The sequence below is a fragment of the Manacus vitellinus genome, unplaced genomic scaffold, assembly GCF_001715985.3.
Source record: "Manacus vitellinus isolate BGI_N305 unplaced genomic scaffold, ASM171598v3 scaffold_8_pilon, whole genome shotgun sequence".
NCBI lineage: Eukaryota > Metazoa > Chordata > Aves > Passeriformes > Pipridae > Manacus > Manacus vitellinus.
The window spans coordinates 8,620,548-8,635,994 of NW_021940864.1; the positions used below are offsets into that span (position 1 = coordinate 8,620,548).

Below are 15,447 nucleotides of genomic sequence, written 5' to 3' on the forward strand. Positions count from 1 at the left end.
AAGAGAAAAAACAAAACAGTATCTCATCTATATAAACTAACTGGAGTTCTCTTCCCAGAGAACATATACAAAAATCAAAGCAAATAAAAACTAACTGGATTGGACAAATATCCATACTAGTATCTCAAATGTTGTCAAAGGATCTCAAACCAATTCACTCTTTTCAGCAAGTCCTGAGACACCCAAAAGTTTCTTTAAAATGAAAGAAATCACTAGCCCACACACTTCTATAGGTTGGTAACTGGAAATAATTTGGTTAGAGTGATACGAGGCTTTAACATAAGATATCACATCTCAGAGTGTCAAAGACAATAATCATTGACCATTACCTGTCCCTTTCTGACAAAATCAGCTCTAAAAGGCATCCCACACAAATCAGATTGAAACAATATAAAATACCAGCCCTCCTCACTTACCCCCACACTGGTGTGGGCTTTCATTCCACTAGCCAAGACCTAATTGGAGACGTCATTGTAAAATATTCACTGTAAAAACAACGGCTCTGGTGTGAAAGGCTGCTGTCCTCAGAGCTGCTTGTTCATATGCTTCTGCAGAAAGCTACCAGCAACCACATGAGAATCATCAGGACAGTGGGGCCCAGCTCAGTGCACTTCCCTTGGTGCAAAGATGGAGCAATCGCCATCAGCTCTGTTACACATGATAGGAGAAAGTTCACCCTAATAAGTTTTTGAAACAAAATAGCAAGAAACTCAAGGTACACCAACCAAAGAACATTATTTTTAATAACAAACAAAAAAAATAGTAATTTTTGTGCTAGGTGAGTCAAGCCTTTATTGCTAAACCAGCTTAAACTAAAGCAGGTGGCAAACTGCTGTAATCTGTAACCAATGAAAGCACAAAAATCAGTTTCACAAATAATTTCTTAGCATTCCAGTTGTAGCAAGCAGGAGATTCAGAAAAGCTTATTTTAATTAAAAACTTTATTTTTCATTACAATTCACAGTTTATACATGGCAAGAAGAACCTTTGCCATGTGGACATTCAGAACACTGTGCTGGGGAAACAAGGATCTTTGTTATAAGAGCTTTGCTCGGTGCTGTGTCATGGAACTTCCTTAGTTTTAAAAGCATACTCTCTGTAAAGGTTAATTGACTGATATTTACACTGAATTTACATATTAACTTATATTTATTAGAAAACAAGCTAAGCATCCAAAAAACGTTAACATTCATGTCTTGCATGTTATCTAATGGTCAGAGATGCTGTAAGATTTGCCACATGAATCATGCCCAATCAGCAAAGTCCCGCTCTTTTTTAATTTACACAGGGCCTAAATTATTCTTTAAGGCCTGTTCTATTCATTTTATGTACAGCCAGGTTACAATAGACTAACATAAGAAAAAAAAAATGCAAAATTATCCATTCCATCCTGCATTTCTTCCGAATCTCATGTACACCTCTAAGCAAAACAGATGATAAAAAATTAATGTTTTCTTAAAACCAATAAAGAAAACCCATAGTCTGGTTTAGATCCACTTCTCATCAACCTGTCCTGTCTGAACAATCATCAGTATTCAGATTGTGCTATTTATCAGCTCTTCTTCATGCCTGCACTTATATTCAGAGCCATCTCAATTTGAAATGTAGAAAGTCACAGTGATACCAGTTTCAATTGCATTCCCATGTTAATCTCAACTCCAGCACAGACAGGCCCTGTGACATTCAGGAAAGCACTCCAGCAGGATTCTTGGGTAAAACGTTGTGTGGCTTCTGGTGTGACTTGACTTAAAAAGGAGGTTAAGAATCCTTTTCATACCAAGCATCTGGCAGGTTTATGCTTATTAAAAATATCTGTATTCTTCTGCATTGTTTTCTGGATGTGATTATTAGAATACAGCAATTAAAAGCCTCCCCTGCCTCTTATCAAAACCATAATTTTTATTTGCTCTTGTCATCTACCAAATAATTTAGTGACAGATAAGCTGCAGATTTTTTGGTACATCTGATGCAGAGAAAAATAACTGCTGAACACTGCTTGGAAAAATAAGACCAGAAAAGGGTCTACAAATGCTGCAAATTCTACCAGTCAGTGTGAACAAGGATCAGCTGGACCTGAGTAAAACAAAATTATTCTGGGGGACATGTTTGCAACTTTTGAAACTGCAGTGCCTTTACATTTGGAGCTAAGATCATCAATTGATGATTGTTGAGTTTTGGCATTTATTCATGCTGGTTGGTATCCTCATGACAGACACCTTTGAAACACCATCATTTCAAGAAGGATGAAAGCTTAAATGAAATACATTTCTCATGCAAAAAAAAAAGTAAACAATCAAACAAAAGTTATACAGGAACTGTAGAGGTTCTGGTTCTTCAAAAGATAAGGCACTGACAAAAATTTCTTAGGTAAAAGGCTGCATAAGAATTTCTTGCCATTTACAAAGGTGGTGTAGTCCAGAAACGGTCCATTCCTAGGCTCAGTAAGGTAGACCCTGAAATTTTAAGGACTGATCCCTCAAAGCTACATTGTTACCATAAACAAGTGTGATTCATTCGTGAGGCCATATGGCACATTAGAAGTGAAGAACAGTCTGGGCAGATAAAGGCAGAAGACATTGCTTGTTCGAGCATCTTTCGGAAACAGAAGTGCCATTCATCTTGGTGTCTCTGAAGAGATGCGATGGTAACTCTGGACTGTAGTTTCTGTGGAACTCATGCACACATACAAAATGCTGTTAGCACTGATCATTGACAGGGTGGAGAAAAAATGTATATGGCTAGTCTAAGCCGAGAGCTTCCCAAGGGCTGGGATCCAAAGTCACAGCTACTTAATGTTTTCAATAACGGCTATCTCTTCTGCTGCACAGTGGGGTGTCAAACCATTCATGTAAATGCTGTCTGTCTTTGACAGAGCTGGTAAGATGTCCTTCTCACTGGTGAGATGGTTGACTGACAGTGTTCTCTTGCAGGGAGTCAGGTCTTGATTGTGGTTGACGGCGAGTTCTGCAGAGAGCTTCCTTTTGATAGAGGTAGCCCGCTGGAATTTGTCATAGATCTCCACGCTCAGGCGCCTTCGAGTTTCTTTGAACTCAGCGGTGACATTGGCTGTCCACTCTGCAGCATGGGCTCTGAACTCCCCTACCTATGGCAAAAATGAGGGAAAAAAAGGAAGTATTACAGGGCCAAGGACTTTAGACATTGCTTAAGCTCAAGACCTTTGATCTGCCAAAATGCTGCTGTTGCCAGCACATATTTCTCATGCTACAGACTCTCACACTTTTCCTGATAGCAACTAAACAGGGAGAAATATTGCACTAGTAAGAGTTAAAAACAATTCCTAAAGCACAGTAAAATTCTTTTATTCTTTTTTTTTTTTTTTCATTATAGGCAGTCAGCACTACAGGGAAGCTGCAGAGCCCTGACAGCTGCACAATACCCAGCTGGTCAGGAGATGCTGAAATTCCAGCAATCTAGGCTGTGTTATGTATTGTTACTAGGGTGTGGGGTTATTTATGAGCACTTTCACCATCTCTGGAAAGATCCCTGGGAGACTTGGCAGAGGATTTTCTAAATTTAGACAGAAAAGGTTTTTTAAAGAAACCTTCAGCCTGCTTGTGTTCTCTCTTTTCTGTGCTTGCTCAAATGTAGCACCAGTACAGCAACAGTTTCAGTCACTCCAGCGACATGTCTGCTTACCACCCTGACTCCACTGAAATGACACTCTACAAAGCAGCCTGAATTCAATTGCAGCCTGGGACTTGGAGAGCTCTTATCGATCACACACAAAGGGATTGCATCCTGCCTGTTGCCGCTGCTGTGCAATTCCTTTACAGCTGGAGGGGGGTATTTGCCCTGCTATGCACAAGTCTCCAGTCAGATTGGCAGAAAGCTGCCAGTTGGTAGCATTGCTGCCATTTCACAAATGTACATAGATGTTTGCTGCCTGCTCAGTTCCTGTGCTCCAACTCTACAGGTCTGACAGCCTTTATGGCAAAGGCTAAAGCAATTTCAGTGAAAATGACCATAATTTTTAAATTCTTAAGGCTTCCTTCCACTATTTCAATGTTTCAGTACTAAGAAAACTGAGCCCAAGCTTTGGGTGCGGGGCTGAGGAGGGGGAGGGAGGCATCTGCTGGCACAGAATCCCAAATTATCCTTATTTTTCCTCAGATACAGAATGAGGTATCCTCTAGATAATAGCCTGAGATGAACTATGGACTGTAATTTATATACTACTTATATTTTTGTTCTTGTATTTCAACCAAACCACTGTTACAATATTAAATAAGTTATATAGGTAACTAACAGAGGCACCTTTCAAAGACAATATCTCATTGTAAGTGCAAAGGAAATAGATTGTTTCTCTTTAAATCTCTGCTCTGAATGCAGCTTAATACTTGGAAGGTATAGCACAGAGAAAATTCACTACTGATAAATACAACTCCAAAGCAAAGCATTTCAGGAGAATTTAACCCACATAAAAAAATTAGTCTAATTGGTCCTGCTGAGACCAGAATTTCAATCATTGGCAAGCAAGCTTGGACTTGGAGTGAAAAAAGAATTAATGCAGAGAAAAATTGGGGGCTAAACCGTCAAAGAAAAGTGGCCACAGGCTTATTCACGCTTTGCACTGCAGTGGAAAACAGGAGTGTAATGAAGGCAAAAATTATTCAGCTCATCCAGGAGTGACGGGAATTTTCCCTTTCCAAAACTGAAACAAAAAGGTCTCTTTACTCAGGGGTCATTTTATTACATTTGTCTCCACTTCAGTGAATTACACAGATAATGAACGTGGACCCATTATGTACATTTTCTAAAACAAGGATTATTATCAGTAATACACAGAGGACTCGCCTAGCTGAATGATTATTAGTATTTAAATTGTGCAATTAGGATCAGACACACTGCACTTCAGATCTGAAAATAATGAAATATGCAATGTTGAAACATTTCAGCTGTCACAATATTTTTATTTGTAGTAAACAAGTAATAAAAATGTGATAAATAGTACCAGTGTACACCCTGGGGCAGTTTTGCCCTTTTCCTAAGCCTTACTGAAGGCAGACTGCTCAGGCTCTGGAGCATGCTTCTGTTTAGGGGAGCAAAGAGCCAGTATATGGGTTTCTATTTTACTCTCTACATAGGTATATGTGCATATATATATATATATATATGTACCCCTCACCAGCTGTGTAAGCATTTACCACACCAGTTATTTTGCTTAGGCACACATCTCTGGCATTATGTATGGTAACATTCAAGAGATGCTACTAGGCTTTAAAATTGTGTCTTGGCAACTTACTGGAAGCTATGACCGCCATGAACTGGGTCCCCATATTCTTTCAAATCTCCTTTTTTTCCAATTCCCGCTTCTCTTCCCTTTGTCCGGTAAAAAAAATTCAACTGGCCTTGCTTCTGAAGAAAGCAAGTCTGTGTAACCTCTAGAATAGACTCAGAATGTATGCTGATGATGGGCCTTTCACACAGGGCAAGCTGCCTTTGCTACCGTAGGTAGCTAGCTCTTGTGCATGCAGAGTTATTCAAGAGCATCTTGAAATTGTAGTTGTTGGGATATCTGATGACCAAATTCTAATTAGATTTCTTTTGGGAAGTAAATTTTGCAGCCAGCTGAAGAACATAATAAATATGCCTTTGGAAATAGGCTTGTTCCAATTAAGGTGATGTGGAACATTAACATGGTGGACTCAATTCTGTCTGCCCATAAACCAAAACTATGATGCTAGTTGATATTAAAATCATAGAAAAAAACCTTGAAAAATGTGCATAATTGAAATACATTAGTAGTAAAACAGAGGGAATTGGCATGCGTAGGAAACTAGAAGTTCAGTGCCATTTAACTAGGCATGCCCCACATCACTACTTTCACCCCTCTAGTTTTTGTGTAAACTGAAATGTACTCAAAAATGTTACTTCTTCAGAATAAAACTCTCAATTCCATAGCAATTAAGGACTCAAGCACAAAAAGTTATTAGAAAAGTGAAGATTCTAACTACCAGTGTACATAAGCCACCTGCTTATATAATTTTATCCCTCCTTGATCCATAGGGACATTTTTGTATATGTTCAGGTTCTTTCTGTCCTTAGGGTATTTTATCACACTGCATTATAGCTCCTCTTCATCGGGGTGGTGACAGCCACAAAATGTCTTATGCAAAGTGATTGAAATGCCAGTTGCCTGTGCTGCTCAAAACAGTTACATTTTTAACATACCTACCTACTGTAACAATTATTTACTTTTCTGCAATTTTCTTGCCTCATTACAGCACACAGCTCTGTAGACTCTGCAGCTGTCATAGTTGGGTGCAGTGTGACATGAAGTGCAGTGTGTCATGAAGACAAGGCTTCTTAGCCACAGAATTTATTGACAACTAAGTACCTAACATAAGGCTAAATGTCAAAAAATATTTCAAAAGCAATAGGAAAAACATGTCACAGTGATAACACCTGACTCACCTGACTCAACCATACACTAAGCAGCACTAATCTGGTGGTGCTTCTCACTCCTAGCCTTCAGGATTAGAAATGCTGCAATGCCACTAGTAATAGGACATAGTCCATAGCCCAGTTCCAAAATTGACTTACTCCACATCAAAAGCCATATTAGCTGCAAGGTGTTAGGCATACTTCACAAGGAGTATCAATTCAAACCTATTTACATTGAATATCAACAGCTAGTAACTTCATTATGTAGTTACAAAGCAGGACCCTACTGCCTTATGATTCCAGTGAAGAGAGGTCTCAATTACAAGATCTCAAGAATTATGGTTTATAGTAGCTAAATATTACACACAGCACATGTCACAACAACAACAAAAACTAAACAAACAAAGGAGAAACAAAACAAACTCACAAAGATATTTTTCTAAAAAATAAACAGCATTGACTCAATTCCTCGCCCAGCACAGGATGCTTGGCCTCCAGCTACCACTGCCTGGATATCCCATATGATCTGCATCATATCCGACAACCCTATGGGGATGTCTCAAATACCACAGGTCATCTCCAGTAGCATCTCCAAATATCTATGCCAAGGTGTCTCTGTCTACCTGTGTTGGAAATGTCACATTTACTCTATCAGGTTATAATGAGAAATTGCCTCTAAACAATTTTGAACTGTGTCTACTCATTGCTGTTAAAGTCACTCGGGGTTTTTGGGAGGAGTTTGTGTAGTGAAAAACAAACAGACAACAAAAAAATACTGCATGAACTTCCTGAATGACCCAATGGTTCCCACATATGCTATCACCACTATAACTCCAAGACAGACAAACTGAATTCAACAGAACTAGGAAAAAACCATGGATATTAAACGACCGTTCCTTCACTTACTCTTGCCAAAATCCATCTAAATGAATAATGCCCTAAAACTGGCTCTCACTCAACATCTCTAGTAGGACCAAAACTTCCTATTCATTTTCATTGCCAGTGTTTTAGCTTTTTCACTGTCTACCTGATCTCCACACTTGGATAAAGGCCAACAGCATAAGCCAAAATGCAAGTATGTCCAAGGGGATGCTACTGTTATAACTAAAAAAACATTGGAACATACCGAAGAACCTGCTTCATTCTTCAGTACATTTACTCTAATCCCTTATACTTGTCCAGAGTTTGGGAATCTTTTTGGACACTCCACTTACAAAAAATATCTAAATAATTTTACAAACAAATCTGCCCACCATGCAGGAAGACCACTCATCCTATTAAGTGTGGTCTGGAAAGCACAAGCCATGTAGCCATAACCTCTACACAAGTAATTTGGACTTTGAATTAAGCCATATCTGTGCCTAATAGGAAAAAAAAAAACAAACAACAAATGCAAGTGGAATTAAGGACCTCCTTAAATAGGCCAAAATGAATGTTCACTTGCCTAACTTAAATTTACCTTAGTTTTGCTTTTCTTTCTCAGGGAGATTCTTGAAAAATCCCATCACATAAACATTACAGTATAACCAGTTAATCTACTTCTATTTACAGAGTGGGAAAAAATATATCCTGCTTGGATGGAACTCAGATATATGACATGAAAGGTATGATATACTCAGGAGGAACTAAACCACTGAGTACCAAATAAGAAAAAAAATAGCATTATATATATGTCATGCAAGAAAATGAAAACATATATTTCTGAATAATACGTGCAGCTTTTTCTTTCGTAGCTGTATTTTATGTTGTTTCCCTTTGGCTTACAGGACTCATACATTTTATGATGAGCATGCTAGTGCAAGCCAAAAAATTGAATTTAAAAAGCAAGTAGGTGAGCCGGAGGTCTCCATTTGACTACATTTTAGGGGGGGAAAAGTGGCCTTCCTTGCAAATATTCTTAACAGTCTAGATGTTCCTCAGTACATAATTTCTAACATTTATCCCTAATGCATTCTCCGAATTTTCATAGCTTCATTTTTCCTCTCCAGTGTACTTTATCCTGTTACTTAAAAATAACACATCCAATTAACCTCTCCATGATATGCTACTCAGAGACAAAACTAGAAAGAGCATTACATGTCACATTATGCAGGCAGCAGAGTACAGTACATAACATTTTGTCTTAGCTTTCAGGAAACTCATCCAGTGTTCACAGAAATTGTTCCTTTTAAAAAAATGGAGGTACAGAGAGGGTTGATAGGTTTAACATCTCAGCTGCTGGATGAGTTCATCCCTGCGTGCACAGAAGGGTTTTTCTACATGCCATCTCACTTTCTTGCAGTTCTGGGCAAGCATACACCACCTTTTCTCACCTGAGCTGCTGTTGGCCACAGCAGTTGTCTATAGGTTAAAGAAGACCAGAGTGCAGAAGAGAAAAAGACAAGTTTCACAGATATTTTTAGTGAATCCTGTGCATTTCCCATACATTAAAGGAATTTCATGTGTAGTCTAACTAAATAAATTCCCAGGTCAATTATCTGGCTGTTAGTATTTCTGTAATTATAGCATTATTAGTATATACCCAAATCTCATTGTACTGTATTTTGTGGACAGGTATTTAGAGAGGAGCGTCCTCTACTTGTCTTTAAGGGTGAAGGAAAATGGTCAAAACAGGCACTAACGAGATACCTATGCTGAACTTTCCTAGGTGTTTAGCCACCAACTTGTATTCCTTCATCCTGTCAGGACCTCAGTTCTGTAGCAGAGAACTCTTCCACACCAGGTCTTTAAGCTAGCGGATGTTCATTTCGAAGTGAATGGCACACATTAAACAATAAGTGAAGTCTTTTTTTGTTCCCTCACCTGGTATACATGTCCCTCTGTTTTTCAGGCAAATATTAGAGGGGAAAAGATTCTATTGTTGGATCCCAAAAGAAAATATCTGCAGAAAGGAGCTTAATGGGTCAATGCAGTAAACCTTGGGCAACAGAAGCTGAGAGAAATCCTGTGACCTGAAGGACTGGACCTTCCTCGCAAGACTTGTTAAAATTCAAACATATGGATTAACCCGGCTCCTTCAGGAAATTAGGAAAGGATTTTGAGATGATTGTATCAGACCATGTCCAAATCCTTTAATCCTCTTCCCCCCATGTAATCTTGGTTGAGGGAAATATCAACCCATTGGGTAACTTTAGTAAAAACTTGCGTAATTCCCTAGATAACATAGCTCGTCCTCCTCATTAACATGTCCAACCTCCAAGGCCCTTAAATTGTGTTCGTGCATTCAATAAAGTATTCCAGTTTCTACCCCATATCTGGAACGGCTTAGTTTTTGACTCTCCACTTTCTACTTTGTGAAATTTCTACTTTCTGGAGTAATGTTTCAATTACACAGAGAATTTTATTTTTGTAGCCATGGTGGTCAGAAATGTTTTGGGAACAATGCTATCCTGATGGAAACTGGATTATTCGGTCCTGTAATAAGCAATGTTTGTGAGTTCATTCTGGTGAGCAATTATTTTTTGGTTTCATCCACATAATTTCCATGAGCACATCTGATGCCTTGGATGAAACAAACCACATTCTCCAATGGGAATGCAGAGAGCTCATGAAGTTTGATTATTTGCAGAGGAACATCTATGGTGGCAGCTGTGGGAATATGTTTTGTGGAGATGTGACAGATGGTAGATGCAGAAATGGTCCTCTTGGTCTAATTCAACAAAATAAAAACAGCCTAAAAATTATATTTAAAAAATCATGTCTGCAAAACTAGAACCAGATATACTTTCAGTCAACACATTTATTTTGGTTTATCTTTTTTTTCCCCCCATAAATATGAAGAGTCCTACGCTAGGTATCTCCTCAGACCTATTATTGAATATTGTTCATCAGCTACCTCTTTGCATAGAGCTGCACATGTGTGTGCCTCAATACTGTAGACAAGTTATCAGCCTGATTATCTCAGTCCCTAATGTTCTGCTTTATTATTAAATTCCAAAGATTAAAAAAAAAAGATACTGACATTTTTCTTTCAAAATCAGCTGTTCTATTTAGTGGTTCCATCTACCTCAGAGAGCCATCCAACCCTTCTTTCAACCTGATGAGAGTGAATGAGGTCCACCTGCATTAACCACAAGAAACTACTTAGGTTTACATAAAGCTCTACCAGTTGAGCTTAAGGTGATTCGGGAGAACAGTGTATATTCTCTGCCTGCACTGTACAGCCAATGACTTTGCTGCAGCCAGAAATAACAATCATTAAGAACTATACTAGAAGTGTAATGAAACCCAAGCCACAGGTAGTTGAAAGTCTGCCTTAGCTTTCTCCCACAGGTAAGAGACAACAACTGTTTCATAAACTCATTGGACTTATTTATCTTATAAAAAAGTGCTAAAGAAAATATAGAAAAGGACTTTTAATTTTGACTTGGTACTGACTAAAGAATGATTATAGTAACTGCATAGTATTGTCAAAAACTGTTTCTTTCTGAACTTTCTAATGTCAATAACTGGAGTGATATTTTTGTGAAATATTGAAGTTCCCTTTGGCTGTTCAACACTAGTATTACAACTGCATCCATCCCTTATGAAGGAAGGTATTCCACAGCTTCTTCAGTCCTTTTTGTCCACAACTGCAAAGCATTTTCCTCAACATCAACACAACTTCTTGCAAAGGCATTCTGCTTGAATTGGCTTTGTCTGGGGACTCGTCCTCAAGACAGCTATCAAATTCATACACTCACTATTAATAACATGCTTTGGTATATTTTCCTAACAATATCCAAACACTGAGATTATCTTAAAAAAAATGTAAAGTTTTCAGGAATGTTAATCACAAAGACATAGGCTGAACAGACTCTGGATTAAATACTACTGATGAAGTTAAATCACAGATATAGTTGTCACTGTAACTTAAAGAATCGATCACATCTTGTCTCCAAAAATTAAGATTTCTTAATGTAAAGTATCATAACATACATTCCAGGAATCTCTATGGGTAATTAACTCCAAGAAATGCCACTGCTATAACTGATCTCTCTTTAATAAATTTCTCTTATTATGAAGTATAAGTCACTTGCTCTAGTTTTATTTTCGTGAATTCAACAAGGCCATCACTCCCTTGCTGCATGCAGCCCCCACTGGAGGCATTTTTGTCTTCCCTCAACAGTCCATTTGGTATGGTGAGGCAAGGGAGAGCACTGTGGGAGAGCAGGGCCAGGCACAGGGGCTCTCGGGAGAGACACTGACAGTGTCCCCATACCCACAGCAAGAACCACAGGCTGTGCTGCTCCTCATGGGAGTGTATTTAGGCAGCATATCTCTTGTAATCAACACCCCACCAGCATCACATTGGGACCTGGTACTTAATATGCAATAACAAAACAGCAGTCCCTAAATGACTTTGGTACGCCCAGCTAAGAGGGATGATATAAACAATATAGATACAATCACAGCAAGACAAGAGTGTAGATGTTATCTTTATGCGTGTGTGTGTGTGTGTGTTGAATCTGAAGTTAGGCAGTCATCACATGTCCAAACTACACAAAACTACGAGGTTCGACATCTCCAAAAAAGTGTCAAAACCATCAGCAGATTAGTTTCCCTGGGACTCTCAGAACAAGATGTTCTTTCTTATTCATTATTGCACATAATACTACAGCAGACTTGTAAAAGAGTGATCGATAGAGAAACTCAGCATTGCAGACTGTTGCTATGGTAGGTTTAAGAACAACGCCCAGAAGACTTAAACTCATAGAAGGGAAGAGATCAAATTGCATTCAAAAGCAGGTCAAGCATTTCTACCTTCTCCTTACACCAATATAACTCTTTATGCATCTCTGAGACTCAGGGATATTACAGATGGACTGTACTCCCAGCTTTTATTTTGAGGTTTGTTTGGGATTTTTCTGTCCTGTTGCTAGTCAAATTTGACTGAAGACATATGATTGTATTTACAAAGATTTTATACTTTTCCAAATTTCATAAAAAATATTAGAAACAATCATCTTTTTGATTGTGGTTATTCCTTCTCAAATAAACTTTTCTGCACATCTGGGATGTACTGGAAGAAAACCATCCTAATGCTAGATGGACTTCTCTTTGGATATTTCTCTTGCCATTTTTGCAGCTTTCTGCATTCTTTCTGAAGTTCAGACCTCAAATTTAGGGACTGTTTTTCAGTAATACACCATTTAGTAACATCTGCAGCAGTAGTACCACTTTCCTACAGAAACTCAATGATCCCCTGCTTGCATATGTTAAAATTGTCACCCCTATTAATCACTGCCTTGTAAAATGACTTTGCATGCACTTGCTTTCACAGTATGTTTGTCGCCCACAAATATTTCTAATTCAGTGCTTTCTAGGAACAAACTTCCATCACATCAGTTTGACCAACCCGTTGAACTCATGAATGTAAAATTCTAAAATAAAACTACTGCAACTGGCTTTTGGGGGCTAAGGAGGTTGGGGAGGGAAGGGGTGTTTGTACAGAGTTTGTTTTTGGGGAAGGAGACATAAGAAGAGGAAAAGCCCAAATAGTTGTTTTCTTCAACAGAAGCTGATCCATCTCACTTAAAATAATGCAGAATGTGTCAGCAATTGACTCACACCTTTGTTAAAAGCCCCTGATCACCAGGCTGAAGAGTTATTCTTATGACCTTCATTTCTAAGTGAATAGATTTTGTTTCTTGAAACAGTGAGAGCCAGGTAAAGAGTTCATCAAAACTGAACAATTTCTTCCTCTTCCTTGGTCACACACCCTCATTAAACAGCCTCTGAGGCCTATCTGTTTGCCTGGTAGGCTGGCTCAACATACTAAAACCTTGCAAAACTCTTTCTTGCTTGAGTCCACTCCCTTTTTCATCTTTTCATGTATACAGCCTACACTTAGTGTTCCTCCCCAGGGAATTTGAGAAACAGCCTCAAGCTCTCTTTAAACTGGCACCCTTATGCTGGGTAAGCACCTTTAATCTGAAGCTAGTAAAAGGAAAAGACAACAAATAACATAGGGAGTGCAATAATCTCCATGGCATCATCATGTCAAACCTAATTCTGTTTTGACAGGCACAAGTGACAGCTCTGTCACTGGTGCCAAGAAGATTAAACTGAATAGTGATTCATATGAGTCAATTTTTTTTACATTGTTTATAAATATCAAAGATAACAACTGCCTCTTGAATTTCCACAAGAAGTGACTGTGCTATTTCTTATGAAATTTTAAGCTTAGTCTTTAAAGCTGGAACCATATTGTTCAATTCAAGAGACAGACACCCAGCATGAAAAACCACTTGTTCAAACTGAGCTGATGTCTAACATAAGTCAGTCACCTGCACTCCTGATATACAGTGAAGAGAACAGGCTCATCCAAGATGCAATTTGTCTCTTATGGCAGACACCTTAAAAAATTCAGATGAGTCATCTTAGAAACACTCATTTTCTTCTGCTTACTATAAAGGAAATATAGATGACTAGGTCAGATATTGATATCTACACTAGAGGTGAATCCTATCTTCACTGACTTGAGTGGACTCCAGACTAGAACTTAACAAAGAGAATATTGTGAGGTCAAGGGATTTAGGCACTTAAATTTAAAAACAGACATCTGAAATTTATAGTCCAAAATTCTGAAATTCAGAAGCTGCTGCATACTGAAGTAAAAGAAAAAAATATGATAAGGAAAAAAATCCTGCTGAAAATTTACTTTTCAGAAGACTTTAAAAGTGCTCTGAGCAATCAGAGTATAGAGAATAATGAATAGGAGGGAGTTTAAGGCAAGCTAGTACCACTGAAGCTAAACTTCAGAGACAGATCACCTACTTAAGATTACAGCATACAGCATGTTCCAGTGACTTTCTGATATTTCATCTATCTTACTGTATGAACTGCTTCCAGCAGCAGATCTATCCTTCTAAAACTCCCACTTCTGTCTCTACTTGTCTTTGACTTACCCCCCCATTCGATGCATACAAAACTCTCAAGAGTATTTCCGGAGACAAAAGTCACCTGAGCAACTGACTGGCATACTGGTTGTCTGGATTTTATTATCAAAATACAGCATTCTTGTGCATTAGTGCATATCTGATCATATTTGTCTCAGGTCCACTTGCATATGGCAAGTTTTCCTGTTAGCATCCTGAAAAAAGATAGATGTTCTACTTTGTTGAGATGGTGAAATGCATTATTACTGCAAAATCTTATGTATACTGCTTTTAAGAACAATGCAACCACATTAAAAATATGAATAGAACTATAGATATTAGTTGATATTCATTATCAGCATGCCCTCTTCCTGGAATAAGGGGGATTTCCTTTCATACTCTAAATATGCTATGATATTTATTTATTTATCAGTACTTTTTACCCTAGACTACAGGAAAGGGCAAAAAAAAGACATAATTATCATAGAATCATAGAATATGCTGAGTTGGAAGGGACCCATCCGAATCCTTGAGACCAACTCTTGGCCCTATGCAGAACACCCCAAGAATTAGACCATGTGTCTGAGAGCGTTGTCCAAATGCTTCTTGAACTCAGGCTTAGTGTTGTGACCACTTCCTTGGGGACACTGTTCGAGTGCCCAGCCACCCTCTGGTGAAATATCTTTTCCTGATATCTAACCTAAACCTCCCCTGACTCAGCTTCATGTCATTTCCTTGAGTCCTGTCACTAGTCATGAGAGTGAAGAGATCAGTGCTTGCCCCTCCTCTTCCCCTTATGAGGATGCTGAAGACCACAATGAGGTCTCCCATCAGTCTCCTCTTCTCCAGGCTGAACAGACCAAATGATCTCAGCCACTCCACAAATGTCTTCCCCTCCAGACCCTTCAGCATCCTTGTGATCCTTCTGGATGCTCTCTAATAGCTTAATACCTTCCTTATATTAGGGTGTCCAAAACTGCCCACAATATTCAAGGTGAGGTCACCCCAGTGCAGAGCAGAGCGGGACAATCCCCTCCCTCGACCAGCTGGTGATGCTTTGCCTGATGCCCCCCAGGACAGGGTTGGCCCTCCTGGCTGCCAGGGCACTGCTGACTCATATTCAACTTGCCATCAACCAGGACCCCCAGGTCCCTTTCTGTGGCACGGCTTTCCAGTGTCTCAT

The 15,447-nt window shown here is 38.8% G+C and overlaps 1 protein-coding gene across 3 annotated transcripts in view; it reads right to left on the reverse strand.

The window, feature by feature from the left end:
* Positions 1–885: 885 nt before the first annotated feature.
* Positions 886–15,447, reverse strand: part of KCNK2 (potassium two pore domain channel subfamily K member 2) — a 107,725-nt gene continuing 93,163 nt past the window's right edge. For all 3 annotated transcript variants that reach the window (XM_018085389.2, XM_018085390.1, XM_008932941.2), the window contains one exon: positions 886–3,103. In XM_018085389.2, the coding sequence (XP_017940878.1) occupies positions 2,786–3,103 (318 nt within the window). In that variant the 3' untranslated portion in view covers positions 886–2,785. The remainder of the gene's footprint in view (positions 3,104–15,447) is intronic.